The sequence below is a fragment of the Colias croceus genome, chromosome 16 (genome assembly GCF_905220415.1).
Source record: "Colias croceus chromosome 16, ilColCroc2.1".
NCBI lineage: Eukaryota > Metazoa > Arthropoda > Insecta > Lepidoptera > Pieridae > Colias > Colias croceus.
Window position 1 is genome coordinate 953,425 of NC_059552.1, and position 19,271 is coordinate 972,695.

General features: G+C 32.8%; 1 protein-coding gene across 2 annotated transcripts; it reads left to right on the forward strand.

The window, feature by feature from the left end:
* The first annotated feature begins 672 nt into the window (after positions 1-672).
* On the forward strand, positions 673-19,205 carry LOC123698427. 2 transcript variants are annotated; one of them, XM_045645044.1, is made up of 9 exons: positions 673-814; positions 1,026-1,260; positions 1,461-1,597; positions 1,890-2,006; positions 2,316-2,459; positions 12,899-13,103; positions 16,634-16,725; positions 18,269-18,371; positions 19,007-19,205. In XM_045645044.1, exons 1-9 carry the CDS (start codon positions 725-727, stop codon positions 19,129-19,131), a joined length of 1,248 nt encoding a protein of 415 aa, XP_045501000.1. In that variant the 5' UTR covers positions 673-724; the 3' UTR covers positions 19,132-19,205. The 2 variants fall into 2 exon arrangements, with proteins under 2 accessions (XP_045501000.1, XP_045501001.1); XM_045645045.1 differs by having other exon boundaries at positions 19,016-19,205.
* Positions 19,206-19,271: the final 66 nt, after the last annotated feature.

A 19,271-nucleotide genomic window follows, 5' to 3' on the forward strand; every position in this document is an offset into this window, starting at 1 on the left:
CATAATTAATTAACGGTGATCCGTGGTTACAAATAACACAAATATTTGAAGTTCTAACCACTGGGTAAATTATTATAAACTGATTCATAATATATATGAACTGGGTATATTTGTACAAATTCCAATGGTCAACATAATATTAATATGTATTTTTATTTAAATTACCTTTTTTTAGTTTATCTTTTCAATCGTAACGCCTAAAATAGCATTATGCAACATTTTACAACGTAATTTTTGCTCATCAAAAGTATTTTAAATCAATGTCTTTTGTCTACTTAATGATTATTAACTGAAGTTTATTGTTTCGTATTGTCTTCAACTCTCATGTTATTTTCTTCTTAGGGCGCTAGCTCTTATTCCAATTGCATCGCTTATTTTTTCTCGATTGTTTTTACCACAGTTTTTGTACACGCACGAAAAAACATGAATCATGCGGCGTTACCTCGCTCCGAGGCGTTCCGTGTAAAGGCTTGAAGTGCAAGCGAGAGCGCGGAACGAGCGACAAAGAAGCACAATCGGACGTTGTCACGTTCAACTATCGTCAGTAAACCGACTTTACAGACAACCAATTTTTTTATTTTCATAATTTCTCATAAGTAGGTACTAATACCTTTTTTAATCGCTCAAATTATAAAAAAAATTTACAATATCTATCAACGCCAAACCATCTGTCATAATTTTCACAAAGTTTTTCTCAACACTACAGAAATTATCTAAATTGAAAATGAACGAGTTATTACAGAAACACGGCTGTTCAAATGTTTTTAGTGTTCCCGAAGGATTGAAGGAACTCATGTCGGATATCTCACGAGAAGTATTATTGATATTATTGACTAAATTGATAATTACAAACATACTTACTTTGTTCTGCACTAAATTTTTAAATCTTTAACGTATTTGCAGCATGATTGATTATTTATCTTCCTCGACGTTTACAACGTTTATTATTTGGAATTTTATATTATGTAATAATGATGATTAAATAAAACATCTTCTCAAAATTTATTCATCATTCATTCATCTAGGTATTACGAGAACAACCATCCAGAATGTTCGACTTCATCGCAAACTATCTATCCGTTCTTCTAATTACGCGGGAACACGGCGTGATGGCTGTCAAAATTCTTGATGATCTGTGCGACTGTCGACCGTCGGTGTCAGAACATCTGTTACAATTGGGGTTGCCAGATACACAAGCGAAGGAATTAGCACAGATAATAAAAGAAGAAATTGAGGAATTTGAACCTGTGGAGGGAAAAGGTTAACTTAAAAAAAATCTTTTTAATTTTTATATGAATGTGTAAATTTTTGCTTAATTATTAACCTTATGGACGAAGTGTTTATTAATATTATCTCCTATTATATTGTTTCCTCAGTGATTCCTGCCATTGTAATTTATTTATCAAAGCTAATAATTTTAAGTCAAAATGCATTAGAATAATATTTTTGCATGTTTTTAGAGAAAATAAAAGAGATGCAAATTATGAAAAAAATATTAACAAGATCCGCTTTGGACGAAGCGAAGGCCTCTCAAGTGTGCCAAGTCGCTAGAAATGCGTATCGAGATTATTGGTATCGAAAGAAGACATTAGAAAAGGTAGAATTTGACATAGTAACAACACTGGTTTTACCCAGCGGTTTTACCATAAGGAATTAGTGCAATTTTTCAGTGATTAATCATTAAAGTAGGCATGTAGGCATAATATTATTGCCATAGATTAACTAGTAGAAATTCTGAATTTTTATTGTATATTCTATTATAATGTAATATTAACCCATTGAGCCCCGAGCGGCCCGATCTGACCACGACACAATAGATTTTCTATTGAACGACATAAGTACGAAAATAATACGTAAAACATAACGAAAATTAATATGACTTGTTCTAGTCTTTGAAAAATCGACCCGAGGAGCCGTGGGAGATAGCAGCAGAACGTACTTTGGAAATCTATAAACGAACAAAACCCTCATTTACAGAAATGAACAGAGCTGCACAGAAGATACAGGTAATGACTAAACTAATGCCTGCTTTAATATATATACGTAATAATAGCACTTAATTATAAATTTAATACATGGTGTAAAAGTGTCTCATTCCAAAATAACTTGTAGGAAGTAATTTCCACGATTTCAAGACTAATTTTTTTGTCCGTTTGTCTGTTATTACATTACTGTTATTGCTTTTCTGTTTATTCGCATAAAAGTAACGGAGCTTTCGAACATATAATTCGATTTTAATGGGAATTTAATTCGACTACAGAACAGATGATATTTCACGGTAAATTCAATAAATTATTCATTCTTCTATTATCTAGGCGGCGTATAGAGGCTATCATTTGCGAAGAAATCTTCTCAGCCACTTGAAGCGTAAGCCAAAAAAAGCTGGACCTAAAGTGGACCTGCCAGGACCTCCGCAAGATATCTCTGGTTCTAGAAATATTGAATTGGGACCTGTAATTGTGAGTAAAAAATTATTATAAAATAGTAAAATATCCAAATACCCTTATTATGCTTCGGTCAAATTTGATAAGATACCAACTTATCCTACTACCACCTACTACTATTATAAAGGCGAAAGTTTGTAAGTATGGATGTATGGATGTTTGTTACTCCTTCACGTAAAAACTACTGAATGGATTTGAATGAAATTTAGCACACATATAGTCGGTAACTTGGATTAACACATAGGATAGGTTTTATCCCGGAAATCCCACGGGAACGGGAACTATGCGGGTTTTTCTTTGAAAACGCGGGCGAAGCCGCGGGCGGAAATCTAGTAAAATATAATTTTGAAAATCCTTTAAAATTTGTTCAGCTAATGACCGTTTGTATGGATGTATGGACATCCATACATCCATACAAACTTTCGCATTTATAATATTAGTAGGATTTAAAATTCTTGAATTTTGCGTAATATGTGTACTTAGGTAACTTACGATTGATAGATTTCACAAATGTAATGAGCGACATTGCGAAAATAAACGCATTATGATTATAGTAAAAACATAGATATTTAAATAATGTGATTTTTTTTTATAAAAGTTATCACATTAGGTATATATAAATACTTACTTAGAGCATGGTTTAATGCACTAAGTACAAGTGATAACTGCGTTAAAAACAATCGACTTCAAACTTGCACTTGCAACATTTACAATTATACAGACAAAAATGCTCATAAAATAAAAAAAACTATTGGGCCTATCCGAATAAATTTTTTATGGGACCAATTCGATTATTCGACACCATCCTGCATCGAACAAAAAAAGAATCACGTAAATCGGTTCAGAAACCTCGGAGTAATCGGTGTACATACATATAAAAAAAACATACCGGCCGTATTGATAACCTCCTCCTTTTTTGAAGTCGGTTAATCTTAATATATATAAATCTCGTGTCACAATGTTTGTCCTCAATGGACTCCTAAACCACTTAACCGATTATAATAAAATTCGCACACCATGTGCAGTTCGATCCAACTTGAGAGATAGGATAGTTTAAAAACATGTAGGTACCACGGGCGAAGCCGGGGCGAACCACTAGTAAATATGTATGTTTTTACTATTATCTTAAAGCATAAAGTTAGCATACTAAAGGAAAAGATTACAAGGAAAAGTTTTTCAACTTATTTTAAAACCACTTCCTACGCGATTGCTTTAATTAATGTGTATTTTATTCACAAGTTTATGTTTTGTGTTTTGTTAATGATTGTACTAATGACTTCTATGACGCGGGAAATATTAAAATTTTAAGATTTCCCGCGTCATAGGGCCCAAATAAAATGTCTTTTTTTAATTTTAAAAGAAGGCTAAGAATTAAGATGACTGACTGCCGTTACTGTACAAAATTCGAGCTTTATTTCCCGATTTTGCTAACGTATGCAGTAACGTAGCTAGTATCATGGACTAATAAAAATAAGAAGGTAGGTAGGCCGTAGGTACGTAATTTGAGACATTCTGCGGCGGGGAAAACCCGTTTTTGTATACAAATTTATAATAGAAACAAATACGAGTCTTTGTTTTTATTTTTTTTATTAGATTCAAGACTCTAGCGTAAGTATCAAAACATTAAATAGGTATAAACAAATAAAACATGAAGGTTTAACATATTGCCTACTTTTGATAAATTACATAATTTAGGCCAAATTTTCATAATTAATATTCAAGCATGATTCAAGTCAACATTACCTTCGAATAAAATGTTAGTACCTAGGTAGTTACCTATTGATTTTGAAGAAAAACTATATTTTAATGTACCTAGCTGCGAGTGCTAAGTGCTAACCATAATTTTAAAATTTATCATATTTTTTAGAAGAAACCAATCACCTCTGAATTAGTGTTGCCCAAATTCAGTCTTGGTCTTGCAGTCTTGGTCTTGCGTCTTGCGTTTTTGCAAGACCAAGACCAAGAACAAGACCGCGTATATTTAGCAAGACCAAGACCAAGACTGACCGTGCAAGACTTGAGCAAGAACAAGACATAGCCTGCAAGACTCTTGCGTCTTGCAGCTAGGACTTAGCGCTATTTCACTGAGTAGTTAGGTGTAACAGTTCGGTGTATCGGTAGGTACGCTTAGGAATTCTATGAGACGCAAAAAACTGTATCAAAGAATATGAAAAACTGGACCTATGCGCATTACTACCATAAACATAGCGAATAAAAAAAATATCTATTAAAATCAAACTGAGTGCATGCATAGTTATGTTTTAACCATCGGCACTTTGATAATGCGGCATCAAAGGTTTTGTACTTACTTCTCAAAGAAATTTGCCGCTTTTCGGAAGTACATAGTTATGATACATGTACTTCCGAAAAACTTGGCGGCTTCTTTTGAAATCTAAAACAATCGTGGCCGCCACGCCGAAATCATATAGTCCATTGAAATGTTACATTTTTTTGGCCTAACCTTGCATTTTTTAGAGGACGCAATTTTATTTTTTGGATGTGTAGGGGGGTTCAATGTGAAGCTAAAACCAAGTTTGTGGGGTCGCCACCCTTGTCCCACGGCCGCCATCTTGAAAATAGTGGTTGAAATGGTTTTTACGATATATCTCTTAAACTATTTATCTGATAAAAAAATGTGTTAACATTATTTGTTGCAAATTAAATTCTCTACAACTTTGGTCCAGTAACTTTTTGTTGTAGAACTATAAATAAAAAATTTATAAGCGAAAATGTTCAGAAATTAGATTAGGAACAACTTTTACATACAACATTTTTTCATTACGTCAATAGCTAAGATTTTACAGCGGTCTGAAGTGAGTACTATTTTTCAGTACTCTTAACTATACATATATTGGCTATTGGCTCTTTTCCCATGCAGCACTGCAAGAACAGAACATTTCAGCCCTGCTTTTCGACGTAAAAAAAAACGTGCTTCCAGACTCTACCTCCTGGGTGGTGGGGAAAAGAGTCAATAATTAATTATTAATAATATTGCAAAATTAATTAATAAAAATATTATAATAACAAAAAAAAAACAATTACTGAAGACAAATAATGATAAGTATGTATAACGTATAGCATAATATTATATGTATAACGTATAGCTAAGAGTACTGAAAAATAGTACTAATTTTGGAGCGCTTTAAAACCTTAGCTATTGACTTTATGAAAAAATGTTGTATGTAAAAGTTATTCCTCGAAAAAAAATCTACAAAAATGGTCTGATATCATTTCTTCATAAAATGATAAAAAAAAGTTTTATTGAAAAATATAAATATCTCTATTATCTGAACATTTTCCCTTATAACTTTTTTATTTATAGTTCTACGACAAAAAGTTACTGGACCAAAATTGTAGAGAATTTAATTTGCAACAAATAATGTTACCAAATTGTTTTTATCGGATAAACAGTTTAAGAGATATATCGTATAAACCATATCTTCTGCTATTTTCAAGATGGCGGCCGTTGGACAAGGGTGGCGACCCCACAAACTTGGTGATAGCTTCACACTAACCCCCTCTACACATCAAAAAAATAAAATTGCGTCCTCTAAGAAATGCAACCCCAAATGTAACTTTTCAATGGAGTAATAACATTTGACACTATTTGATTGCCGCCATAGGGCGTACCTACAGGTGTTCCATAGAATAAATAAGTTTCAGAGTGCTTAGAATGAAAATGAATACGTTATACTGATCACGCAAGTAGTATTATGATTAGGATAAAATGGTAAGGATAGGTAGTAGATGTCATATTAATTCATTCTAGTAAGTATATATTGATTACTTATATGTTTTTTTTATTCAAATAAATGATAAATCGTAAAACTCTTTTATTAAATTTCTTATAAGTTGAGGGTTCAATCTCTTTCTAAACAGATAAGTATTGTTCTTTAAAATACAGTCAAGTTATTGTAATTAATTTGTTTTTTACATGTTTTAGCAAATGTAAGCTTAAATGGAAAAAAAAACAAATGTTTAAATCATAAATGTTTATTAAGAAACAGTTAATTCCATGGAAAACGACATATAGGTCAGTTGATTTTTCGAATTTCTTATCAAATCTTCAGTTATTTATTAATCTGCTTGAAGATTTAAAGTAAACTTTAATAAATAGTAATAGACTAATAGGTAATTGCAAGACTTGCAAGACTCTTGCTGCAAGACCAAGACCAAGACCAAGACTGGGAGCGCAAGACCAAGACCAAGACCAAGACCAGGTGTATTGGCGCAAGACCAAGACCAAGACTGGCTAAGTCTCGTCTTGTTCTTGCATTTGGGCAACACTACTCTGAATATTTATTCATGTTACAAAGAAATATATAGGTATACAGTATCTAAATTATTTATTTATGATCGCAGTAATTCATAGTAAGATAATGTCATTCAAAAACGCATTGGAATAATTTTCCTCAAACAACTTATTCCCTTTAGATTGTAAGAACGTAATATATTCATTAATGAGAGGCGTTTATTTCAGATAAATTAATTATTCGTTGTTAGTTTCCTATAACAATAGAATAATCATGAATTCATGACAAAAAGAATTTAAATCTAGTTAGGTATATCGTTTTATGCATGCAATTTTCGTGTCACACTATACCTATCTATATTTTTCCGTAATATGTCAAAAAAATTTAAAGCAAGGGATTTTATAATATATCACAGAACAAAGTTTTGCAAGTCAGCAAAATATAGGGTTCTATATATTATGCGCAATGGGTCGTCTTTATAGCTTCTTGAAATTTTTTACTATTAAAGTAATTTTGATTGTAATAAATTGACGATTTATTGTTTCTATATTTGTACATACATAGCTTCTTTTAGTAAAGGAGAGGATTTAAAGAAGAAACACAAGAAAAATATCTAATTTTTTTTATTAAAAATAAACTTAGGTACATAAGAAAATCCTATCCTATCCTATCATACTATCCTTCCTACTAATATTATAAATGCGAAAGTTTGTGAGGATGTGTGTGTGTTACTCTTTCATGCAAATACTACTGATCCGATTACAATGAAATTAAGCATACATATTAAAGGTAGCTTGGATTAACACATAGGATAGGTTTTATCCCGGAAATCCCACGGGAACGGGAACTATGCGGGGTTTTCTTTGAAAACGCGGGCGAAGTCGCGGGCGGAAAGTACGTATAATATCAATGTTCGACTAGAAGATAATATTATATAGGTAGTACCTATTGGATGACTTCTAACAAAGTTAACATAAACAATGGATTGTAATTTAGACAAAATTGTATACAAAAATGTAGATTTAACATGGCCGAGACAGCAATAGTTTTCCAATATACAACCTAAAAATATTGTGCTAAAATGAGAGTCATTTTATTATAAAAATAATTTAACTATACCTACTTAGTATTCAATCTTAATATATATAAATCTCGTGTCACAATGTTTGTCCTCAATGGACTCCTAAACCACTTAACCGATTATAATAAAATTCGCACACCATGTGCAGTTCGATCCAACTTGAGAGATAGGATAGTTTAAATCTCAAATCGTTGAAAAAGCAGGCGAAGCCGCGGGTGGTAAGCTAGTAAATATATAAATTAGTTGCAGTAGCTGTACACAACCACTTTTTAACTTAAATCTAAATACAGCCTCGGTTGCTACAGGTTCAATAGTTCAATACCTGTGCCTATATAAATTAATATTAAAAAAAAAATGTTACAGAGACGACGGCAAGAAAAAGTTACATTTAAATTTGACTTTGCAGAGATTCATCACTTAGATTGTAAATTAACTTATTGTGTCAAGTTCAATTTGATAATTTAAATTTAAAAGTATTTAAATTCATTTATTCATTCAAAGACATAACACATAACTTACGCGACGCAATCAAATAGGTACTGTCTAGTACGTTATTTACAAGTTATTCACTCTTCCAGTAGGCTGGCAGAAAAATATACGTACAAATGCTAATAACTTCAGAGATTTAAAAAAATTGAGTAATAGAAAAAATATTTTTGAAAAAAATTGAGTCTATTGAAGACAGACAGACTTTACGGACATTTGTCCCGGACACTACGTTCATACGACTTTTTTAAACACTGATTAAATTTAATGTGAGCTCATATTTCCGTGTTCACCAGTCACCAATCTCATATTAGAAGGTTTCCAGTTCACTGTAGCTCCATGAAGGCACCACACGGTGCAGCATTTAAAATGTTCCACATTTTCCAACTAACTCCATGTTATAGGGATCAAAATTATTCTAATGCAATGTCGACTCCTTTACGCATATTCCACTGAATCGTATATAGTGCAAAGGGCAGTTTTTCCTGCCAAACTTTAAACTAGCTCTTTTCAAAGGGTCCGGTATGACGTTTGGGCTGTCATCATTGTATCGCTTTGGTCTGTGTTTCGGGCACGTCACTAGCGGCGACAACTCTCCCGGCAGAGTGGAATACTTCTCATTACTTTCCATTAAGGCTAGCCTGTCCCACAATAGTTTTAGATACTCTATGTCTTTCTCGATTTTACACGCGCTATCCTCGTCACAACTAACGAGGATAAAATACAAGGAAAACAACGCGAGCCGCTTAAGCGCCATCCTACCACGAGTGCCTGACTGGCTTTGACAATTGCGGTTGCCTCCAAATGCTTTTAAATAGCGTGGTGTGCTTGTGATTCACATAGTACAACTTTTGTACGTTAAATGACAATAAATGTTGTAAATTGTAACATGACGTAAAAATCTGCACGCCCGCGTAATTAATAGATACATTTTTAAGAATCGTACAGAGATAGTACCTATATTCATTATCGCGGGATCTGTTGAGACTGTTGTTTTATTTTAAATCGATGAGCAGATTGTTTGGGTTCCATTTTTAAACATTATTTTAAACATGCTGATAAGGTAGAGCATGCATAATATAATATCGTGAGTCGTGAAAGGCCATCCATTCATAATAATTGAACTGATGTAAGACAACATGATAATTGTAAATAAATTTTCTCTCGTAGTTTTGGGGATGAAATAACAGATGAATGTGATAAAAAAATCTTAAAATGCCCTTCAATTGAACAATTTTTAAATGTGAATATAAAATAAATATTAATAAACGTAATGATGTGCTCTTTATGTTTATTAAAACCAAGAAGCTTATATCTAATACACTGGAGATTGCACTATGACCATTGACTTGTCACAAGAAAATATAACCTTGAATGACGTCAGTGTTGTTTTTTGTCTCTTTCTGTGGGTGACCACACTGGTTTGTATATTCAGGATTTTTCGAAATAGAAAAAACTAAAAATCATGGTCTATAAATAATAACGACATATATTTTTAACAGTATTATTTGTATTATAATATTACTGGCCATACTTTATAGGTACATACAATTTTAATTGGTATAGAATGATAGTTTTAAATAACTCTTGGCTACAAAGCCTGGATATGAACCGATATATAGCATTAACATCCTTTGTAAATAGAGGAAAGTTGTGTTTTGCATCAGATGCTGTTTACCAAATTGTAAGCTACTCAGATCTTTCTTTTTAAACGCGTTGCTTCGACGGGTCAATTTCAAGCCAAAATCACTAAAGAAAAACTGTTTATAATAAACGCCTTGCACAACTAAGTTTATTTTTCAAAAGGTATTTTTTTCGGGGTCGTAATCCTCAGTAATTTTACCCTTGATGGGCACGTATATATTTCTTTTTATTTTCCTTTTTGGAAAGCTGAAATACCTAAAACAAAAAATATGAGGTAAGTTAAAAAAGTATAAATTTCAATGTAAAAACGAACAATCTTAGAATTACATATTATGAGTGCAATACCGATGTCGAGTGTTGTTTCATTACTAGTAAAAATCTTGAAAATGGTGTTCTAAATTTCATCATAATATTGTTATTACAATATATTCTCTTCACTATCCATAAAAACTCGTCATCATGGTTACCTTACTTGTTAATTTTGTTTATTGAAAACTTGTTGAAAAATGATAAAGTATTAGGAAAATAACAAATTTAACATGACTGCTTTCTAAAATGATTTTACAATTTTTGCCATTGAAATGATTCTTAACAGGTAAATGCAGCAGTATTGAGGAATATTGTAAATAACGTAAATATACACTTGCCTGTGAAATTCTATGCCAGAATTTGGTGTCCAAACACTTCTGCAATTTTTCACAATGCAATACATTATTTATATTCGGAAAATATTTATTAAATACGCAACAATATTAACTTAAATATTCGAAGCGACGCAATTTTTTTGACACTTATGCCATATTGTCAAAGTGAGAGTTGCTACAATTTTATTATGGTAACTACCCATAATCAGGGAGTATCGCTTTTTAATAATTGGTCCGATACTTATTTTATTTAGCAGAAATAATAATTGTCTCATCCAACAATGCTTCTGAATGACGTTGTTGGCAATTTATCAACAAACTCATGTACAAAAACTAACCTTTTGCACAGAATATTACGGCATACATAGTAGCCTTGGGAAAACTTCGTATTAACAGTGGCAATACCAAGTTAGGTGTGAAAGTGATAAAACACAACAATTTTCTTGTTACACGTCAAATGTTCATACCGAAATCTCCAGTGTATAAGATATAAGCTTCTTGATTAAAACTATCGCGAAATGAAGGTTACGGGCACGCGTCACATTATTTTCATGTGCTTACCTCCATAATTTCTTGGTACCTATGGAATCGAGGCAGAAATTTTTTATAGGCTTAGCTTTTCCCTCAGCTTCACTTGCATAAATTTAATTTATTCTGTATGTTGACTTACTTAATCGATGAGGTGATGATAATAGAAATAGAATAGAATTAGAGTTTTAGTAGAATGTAGAATGTAGAATTTTAGCACATTTATTTTCCTATATATTTTAGTAGACTAATAAAATCACTTGGCTTCTTATTCAATAGTAGGTACCTAGGTATATAATATACCTAAAGTGACTAGTGAGGCGTCTTTCCATTCTATACATAGCCAGAACGCACCCATAGGAAACTGCTCGTGTGTAGGTATTTTGTAATGGTGTTTTTGCTAACATTTGGGTATCTATACATCTTTTAATCAAAATTAACATTATTTAATGGTCCCAAATGCAGTCTAAGCACATAAGTACCTATTTTTGGGTATTTTTTTATTAATTCACGCATTGTTTTCATTGACACTACGAGCGTGAAGTGTGTAGGTACTTTCGCAGTTTATTTTGGCGCCTCCATAACAACACGTAAAATACGTGACACTGTTTTTTAATGTCTTGAATGAATCCAAACAATTTTCATGTAGGTATATTGAAAGTTGATTGTTAGGCAAACAATTAAAAAAATAAATTAAAAGATCAGTATTTCTCTTTTTAATTACCTATAAAACGCATAACGTCAATTTTTGAGCCATGAAGAGCCATTTCTTGAAAATACTGATAATAAAAAAATATAAACATAAAATAATTTATTACATTATGTAGAGGAAAAAATATTTTACAAATATAGAAGTCGACCGTAAATTAAGATGATGCTGCAACAATTACACCAAACAGATATTCAAATTTTGTACAATATAAAAACAATCAAGAAAAAACCCGAGCATATAACAGCTGTATTTCAAATAAAACCGGTCCTAGTCTATGTGACGTACAACGAACCAATTAATTATTGATCGAATTAATTCATAGCCTAATCTTATACTGTAAAAGGTCAGGCAAATTTAACACATTTCAATTCCCATTTTGTTAAAATGACATAAACCCCTAGAATGAGGAAAATTATTGAATTAAGGAATGCGTAGTAGATCGCTCCAGTATTTGGGATTTACGTGTATAAAGACGTCATTTCTGTCACTAATAGGGCCAAATAAGCACCTAATACATTAAAGGATATTGCGATAGACATAGTAATTAGTCGTTGCTGTAATATATTGCCCTATATTATATTCCCTTTGGCGTCATGTAGGTGTTTGATTTTTGCTACAAATATGTACCATCTGGTTAAATCTGCTGATTGATTGAATGACTAGCGATCAAGGAATGTAGTTATTTATATTGAGTTAGAAAATTAGTTATTTTTGTGATTATTTGGTACTAGCTGTGCCCCGCGGTTTCATCCGCATTGCTCCGCACCTGTTGGTCTTAGCGTGATGATTGTGTGTTATGCCCTAAAGCCTTCCTCTATAAATGGGCTATCTAACACCGAAAGAATTTTTCAAATCGGACCAGTAGTTCCTGAGATTATCGCATTCAAACAAACCAACTTTTCAGCTTTAAAATATTAGTATAGACATGGGTATAGATAACGGCATTAGGCCCTTAAGAAAAGAGCGTATTTATCATTAAAAGGCCGGCAAAGCACCTATAAGTATAACACAACCAGTGTTTATGGGTGATAGTGACCACTTAACATCAGGTGGCCCATCTGCCCCTTTGATTGCTCTAACATGGAAAAAATCGTAAACATTTTCAGAAAATTAAAGTGCCCAAAGACGACGTTCACGCTATGTTCGGAGAGCACGCTACAAAGAAGCTGGGTCTGCCCTACGATCCAATGCTGACCATCACCCATGTGGCTGATGATGATGATGTGGGCTCTGTAGGACGATTGAGCAGGATCTCGGATAGACCGAGAGAAAGCCGCGTGCCGAGCGCAGCACCTAGTACCATTTCTGAAGGTAGCTTATTACCATAGTGTAATTTTATACTATTAGCACAGAATACATAATAGTAGCTAAACGCTACAGAACGGACACTCTCCGCCTCCCGCCAAAATTAAACACTTACCTCACCCCGCACGATCAGACATGTTATGGTACCCATTTCCCCGCAAGGACGATACCAACGACGTCTTTAGACGAAACGCAACGAAGATTGACAACATTAATCAAATTGACTTAAAGCAATTTTATTATTTTGGATTTGTGATTATCGTTTTTCGTAGAAAATGGTTAGATATTGTGCTGTTTACGGATGTATTTCATCAGAAAAACGCGAATTTTTTTTTACGCTAGTCACAAATGTGCCAACCAAAGAGTTTACACACACATTTGCAGTCTCTACAGTGTGACTGTCAAAACTATAATTTGGTATGGAGTGTCCGGGGTGTGCTATTAGTATAATTTTATACTGTGGTACTGGTCTATTGTAGTAGTTGTTGTGTTGGAGCTAGCGCGCAAGAGCAACTTTTTTCTCCGCAACTACACTCACCGGCACGGAAACTTGGCCACTGCAAATTTTTGCGTAAAATAACACTATTTATTTTCTACTACAAAATTCAATAAAAATTTTATCAAAACTAGTTTCTTTAATGTTTTTACTAACTTTTAGTAATAATTGGAAGTTTATAAGAAGTACTACCGCGTAGATATGAATTAAACAACAATTTACGCTTTTCCTGTGAAATTTAAATGATTTCTTAAAAATGCACAAAAATTAGAAATAACGTTTCCACAAAAAAAATTTGAACCTTTTAATATAGGGTGTTTCCTTCTCTTGCTTTAAACAATGTTTGCATCCAGTCTGGCATACTCTAGAAGACATTTTTGATGTCCACTTGAGCTATAGTGTACCAAACGGCCCCAGCTGTATTTCTAAGCTCATCTTACATTGGTGCTGGGTTGGAATCGAACTTTATGTTTCTTATAAGCATGTCACAGGTGTGTTCTATTGGATTAAGATCCGGGCTACGAGCTGGACACTCCAATTTTTCAATAATAACCCCTTGAAGGTACTCTTATACGCATCGTACGACACGCGGACGTGCGTTAAAGTGTATTAGTAGCAAATTTTCTTCACTGATAAACCTGTAATAGGGCTGAACATGTTCCTGGAGAATTTCCTCAATATACCTGATCAAATTTAAGCCATTATCTACGATAACTAACTCCGTGCGAGCATCAGAACTTATACCTCCGCATACCATTATTGACCCTCTATGAATAATCGCAATTTGAGTGTGGTGATGGGTGAAAACCTCTCTTCTCGTGTCCTCTATACTGACTCTTGGCTATCAGAAGCTCGTAAAGTGACTTAGCAGTCATCTGCGAACACTTTACGAACGCACTGGACGTGGGTCCAGTTTTCATGTTCTCGTGCAAAACGAAGACGTGCTTCTCTGTGATATATGAGGAGTTCTGGTCGGCGTGCTGGTCTGCAAACCTTCAAATTAACTTCCTTCATTGGTCTTCTCACCGATTGCTCACTCACATTTATTATCCTGGTGTTTTAAAGCCGTTGGCGTATCTCAAAAACTGTCAGAAAGCCATTTCTGAGTATCTCTTGAACAATAAAGGGGTCTTCTCGAGCTGATATGCACCTCACGCCTTCATTTTCTGCTCTGCACGTGTAGCTGCCAGTCTCCTGGTATCTCCTCCATGCACAGTGCATCGCTGAACGTGGTATGTACTGTACATTAGGTACTTTATGTTGCGGCAGTAATTGGTCTAACATTGTGATGGCCTGAGCATGTTGTTCAGATTTTAACGGCATTTTTTATTGTTTGTTATGATCATTGACTACAGTACAACACTAACAATATCTTAAAACGGCATAAACGATATCGAAAAAAGTTTAAAACGAACAATTAGTAACTTCGGCTTAACCGCACAAAACACAAATTTCGAGAAACTCTTAAAAAGTGGTAATAGATTATTCTTAAACTTAATGATTTCTTACCAAAAAATTAAACAAATAATATGTTAACATATCTGCATACAAAAAAATCGTGAAAAACACTCCAAACTTTTTTTATCGGCAAATTTGTAAGTGGCCAAGATTCCGTGCCGGTGAGGTATTTTGTCTCTCCCATCAACTCCATGCGCGCAAGTAGCGACGGAACTCCCCATAGAGTTGATGGGAGAGACAAAATAGTTGCGGAGACAAAAGTTGCTCTTGCGCGCTAGCTCTTATTGTTGATAAAAAATCTATTGATTTGTAATATAGAACTTGATTAACATATATAATATACCTAGGTGGAATGTGCCTGATATTTCACTTTTATTAAAAATCTTGCGTTTTAGGATGTATTTTATCAATTTAAGTTTAGCCCGCAGGTAAATTTGTAATTTATTTGCTCGTGAAAAAGTAATGATAATATAAGAACGTAAATGTAATAAAGGACTATTAGAAAATATTAAGATGAACTCCAAAAGTACTAGAATAGTTTATAGGTATCTATCAGCATAACAATATCTATTTACATTGTTTCGAACGACCTATAAGCAGGATAATACACCCCGTTTTTATTACACGTAGTACCTACTACGGTATAGGTACCTACCTATACTACGTATGTATTATATTATGAGGTAGGAAGAGCAAAAAATATCATCTATATACCTACGTAATAAGTGTAAGTTAATTGACCCGCACAGACTAAGGAAAAAGTGCTCACCTACTGCTTATCCTTTTTGTGAGGAGGACGTCAAACCTTATCTGGGAAAAACTCAAACTAAACTATCTCACGTTAAATAATTATGTTGTAGGTATGTAACTCTCAATAGGAGTGAGTTTGAAAATTTAATTAATTATTTCTTGGTATTACCTATACAGGGTGTAATCGTTAAGTGTGCACAGGCGATTTTCCGTAAGTATTACAGATAAAAAAAACTTTAAACTGATATCGATAATCGAAAGTACTTAACCTAATGAGTAAAATGGCCGTAATAAATTTTTAAAAATAAATCGAGAAATATCAAAAAAATTATCTTTAAACCGTCCCATACATTAAGTATGAAATATGAATATCCCGTATACATTTAATATGAAAGATTTTGGCTATCTTTTTCTTTTTTTGGTTTTCTGCTTTATTCGCAAATTTGAAGTGGCATTTCCACGCTTTTCCCGGACATTTTCACGCATTTTCCGGATATTTTCCGGATTTTTATTCATTAGGTTAAGTACTTTCGATATCAGTTTAAAGTTTTTTGTTATCTGTAATACTTACGGAAAAATCGTCTGTGCACACTTAACGATTACACCCTGTATACTAAGTTATAGGTATATCTACTGAGTTATCAGGAAGATAATCGTAATTTTAATATTTTTGTGATTACCTAAACTTTCTCAAAAATTCCACCGCGTGGTAAGTAAATTTGGAATTTTAGAAAATATTGATTAAGTATTTACTGTTCTGACAAATTACTATATCATTTGTATTTTTTCGCTATAATAAAATTGCTTTAATTAATATTTTTTTTCCAAACAGGTATTCAGAGATTATCACCAGCTATCCAACCACCCAGCAAAGCAGCGCTAACCCCTGTGGAACTGTCCATGCACAAGATATCATTTTCCGAGGTAACTATGTATGATATAAAGTTTCACCTTTTAACCAACTTCAAAAAAAAGGAGGTTATCAATTCGGCCAGTATGATTTTTTTATGTATGTACACCGATTACTTCGAGGTTTCTGAACCGATTTACGTGATTCTTTTTTTGTTCGATGCGGGATGGTGTCGAATTGGTTCCATAAAAATTTATTCGGATAGGCCCAGTAGTTTTTATTTTATGAGCATTTTTGTCTGTCGGTTGTTTTTAACGCAGTTATAATAACTCCACTTGTGTAACTTCGTTCATTGATTATAGGTATATACTTATCATAATTAATGCAAATGTACTAACTATTTAATATTTCTTAATACATTAGAGCCTTTACATTAAACTCTATCAAGAAGTAATCATATTTTTTTTCCTACACAATGAATAAGAATAACGTAATTTTTAGATAATCGTCGAATACTTCACACTTCATTATTATTTACTAGAGTCTATTTCTAAAGTCGTACATTGTTTAACATTTTGGGAAAATCAACGTCTAAGATAAGAATTATAAAAGACCTACAACTACGTAAATGTTGCCTCAATTTGTTTACAAAATCAGTTTAAAATTTATCGCTTTATCGTTTTTTATATGAATGAAGCAACAATTAAATATCAATCTATCCTTGTATTTAAATGGAACAAGTCATAATTTTAAAATTTACCTTATGAAGTAGTACTTTTGACTTTTCATAATTATATGTATTTCGTATTTGTTGTATTTCCTTGTTGACAACACAGGAAAACGTAGTAAAATATTATACTCGTAATAAACTCGATAAAAAACATCCATCTATTGATCTATAAATTAGTAAATACCATATTATTATACAGGGTGTAATCGTTAAGTGTGCACAGGCGATTTTTCCGTAACTATTACAGATAACAAAAAAACTATAAACTGATATCGAAAGTACTTAACCTAATGAGTCAAATGGCCGTAATAAATTTTTACAAATAAATCGAGAAATAAAAAAAATCTTAAATCCCTCCCATACATTTAGTATGAAATATGAATATCCCTTAAACATTTAATATGAAAGATTTTAGCTTTTTTTTCTTTTTTTTTGTTTTCTGCTTTAATTAATTCACAAATTTAAAGGGAAGTTCATTTAGAAACTTTAAATAGAGCTCCTCATTGTGCAATACAACATCATTTCGAAAATCTGCTATGAATACAAAATGTATGGGAGCGTTTAATGTAACATTTTTGGATATTTCTCGTTTTATTTTTAAACATTTTTACTCATTAGAGTTACGGAATAATCGCTTTTGCACACTTAACGATTACACCCTGTACCTATACCTTGTTCGTGTCTAAAAGCCACAGTTTGTTTTTTTTTAATTTTGATTAAGTACCTAAGTACTTATAATATGTGATTTTTTAATTTTTTAACACGTTCCAATATTTCGATATATCGAAACCTTGCCTTCGTTTATCTGTAGGTACCTAACGTATAGTAGTTAGTACAGGTTAGATCTGTGGTATATTACTCATTAAACCACCATGTTTCTCAAACAGGTTCCACCAGAAATCATACCCGATGTGACGATCGCTGAAGATGAAGTGGTGAAAACGGTTGAACCAGCTGAAGAAGAACATGAAGTTCCCGAAGACATTCCAGGTTGTTTAGATATAATTAAACTTATACTCTAACTGGCTAGAGATTTCTTCCCCATAATAAGATATTTCACTATGATAGTAAGTAGTTAGTTATTATTACAAGAAAAAATAACGCATGCATATAATTAGAACTAGACTAGTATTATTAATAATGTTATATTTTATCCTCCATGATAAAGCTAAAAGAATTACTCTACAATAGTATAGCAATTTTCAATTCACACTTTTATATATTTCTATTCAATTCAATCTAAATACATAAGCAATAAGGTATATTACTCATTAAAACCGCAGGATCAGAGAATTTAACCACATTTGGATAATCATTTTACTATGTGTTTTAGTTTGTATTATAATTGAGCTATTTTCTTAGTATGTATAGTTAGTAATTATGTCTCTATAATTCCTAAATTTTTTACAGCTGTAACTGTAAATTGATATTATCTGACCTAAAAAAGGATATAGTTAGGTTTCAAGTAATTTGATCAACATTTTGACCTATATAGACCCTACAACATCAATAACACTTAAATAATACAGATAATGTTAATAGAATAAGGATGACGATCATATACAAGAATGTGGCATGCGGCATTACAAAGGAACGTGTCATAATAATATGTGATAATGCTTCAGAACTTCCAGATGACCAGACAGATGGAGGGAGTGTCCCAGCATCAGGTGCCTCCACAGCACCAGATACAGCCACCACAACAGACGTGGAAGATGAGGGAGATGTTATGGGAACTGATGAAGAATAGACAAGGACAGATATAATATGAAGAATGATGAAGAAGAAGGGTGCTTTTCCACCAATTACGTGCGGAGATGTGTAGCGAGGAATGTGTTTGTAAAGAACCAATCATATCGCTTCAAACGCTAAACGCTTCAAACTTCAAAC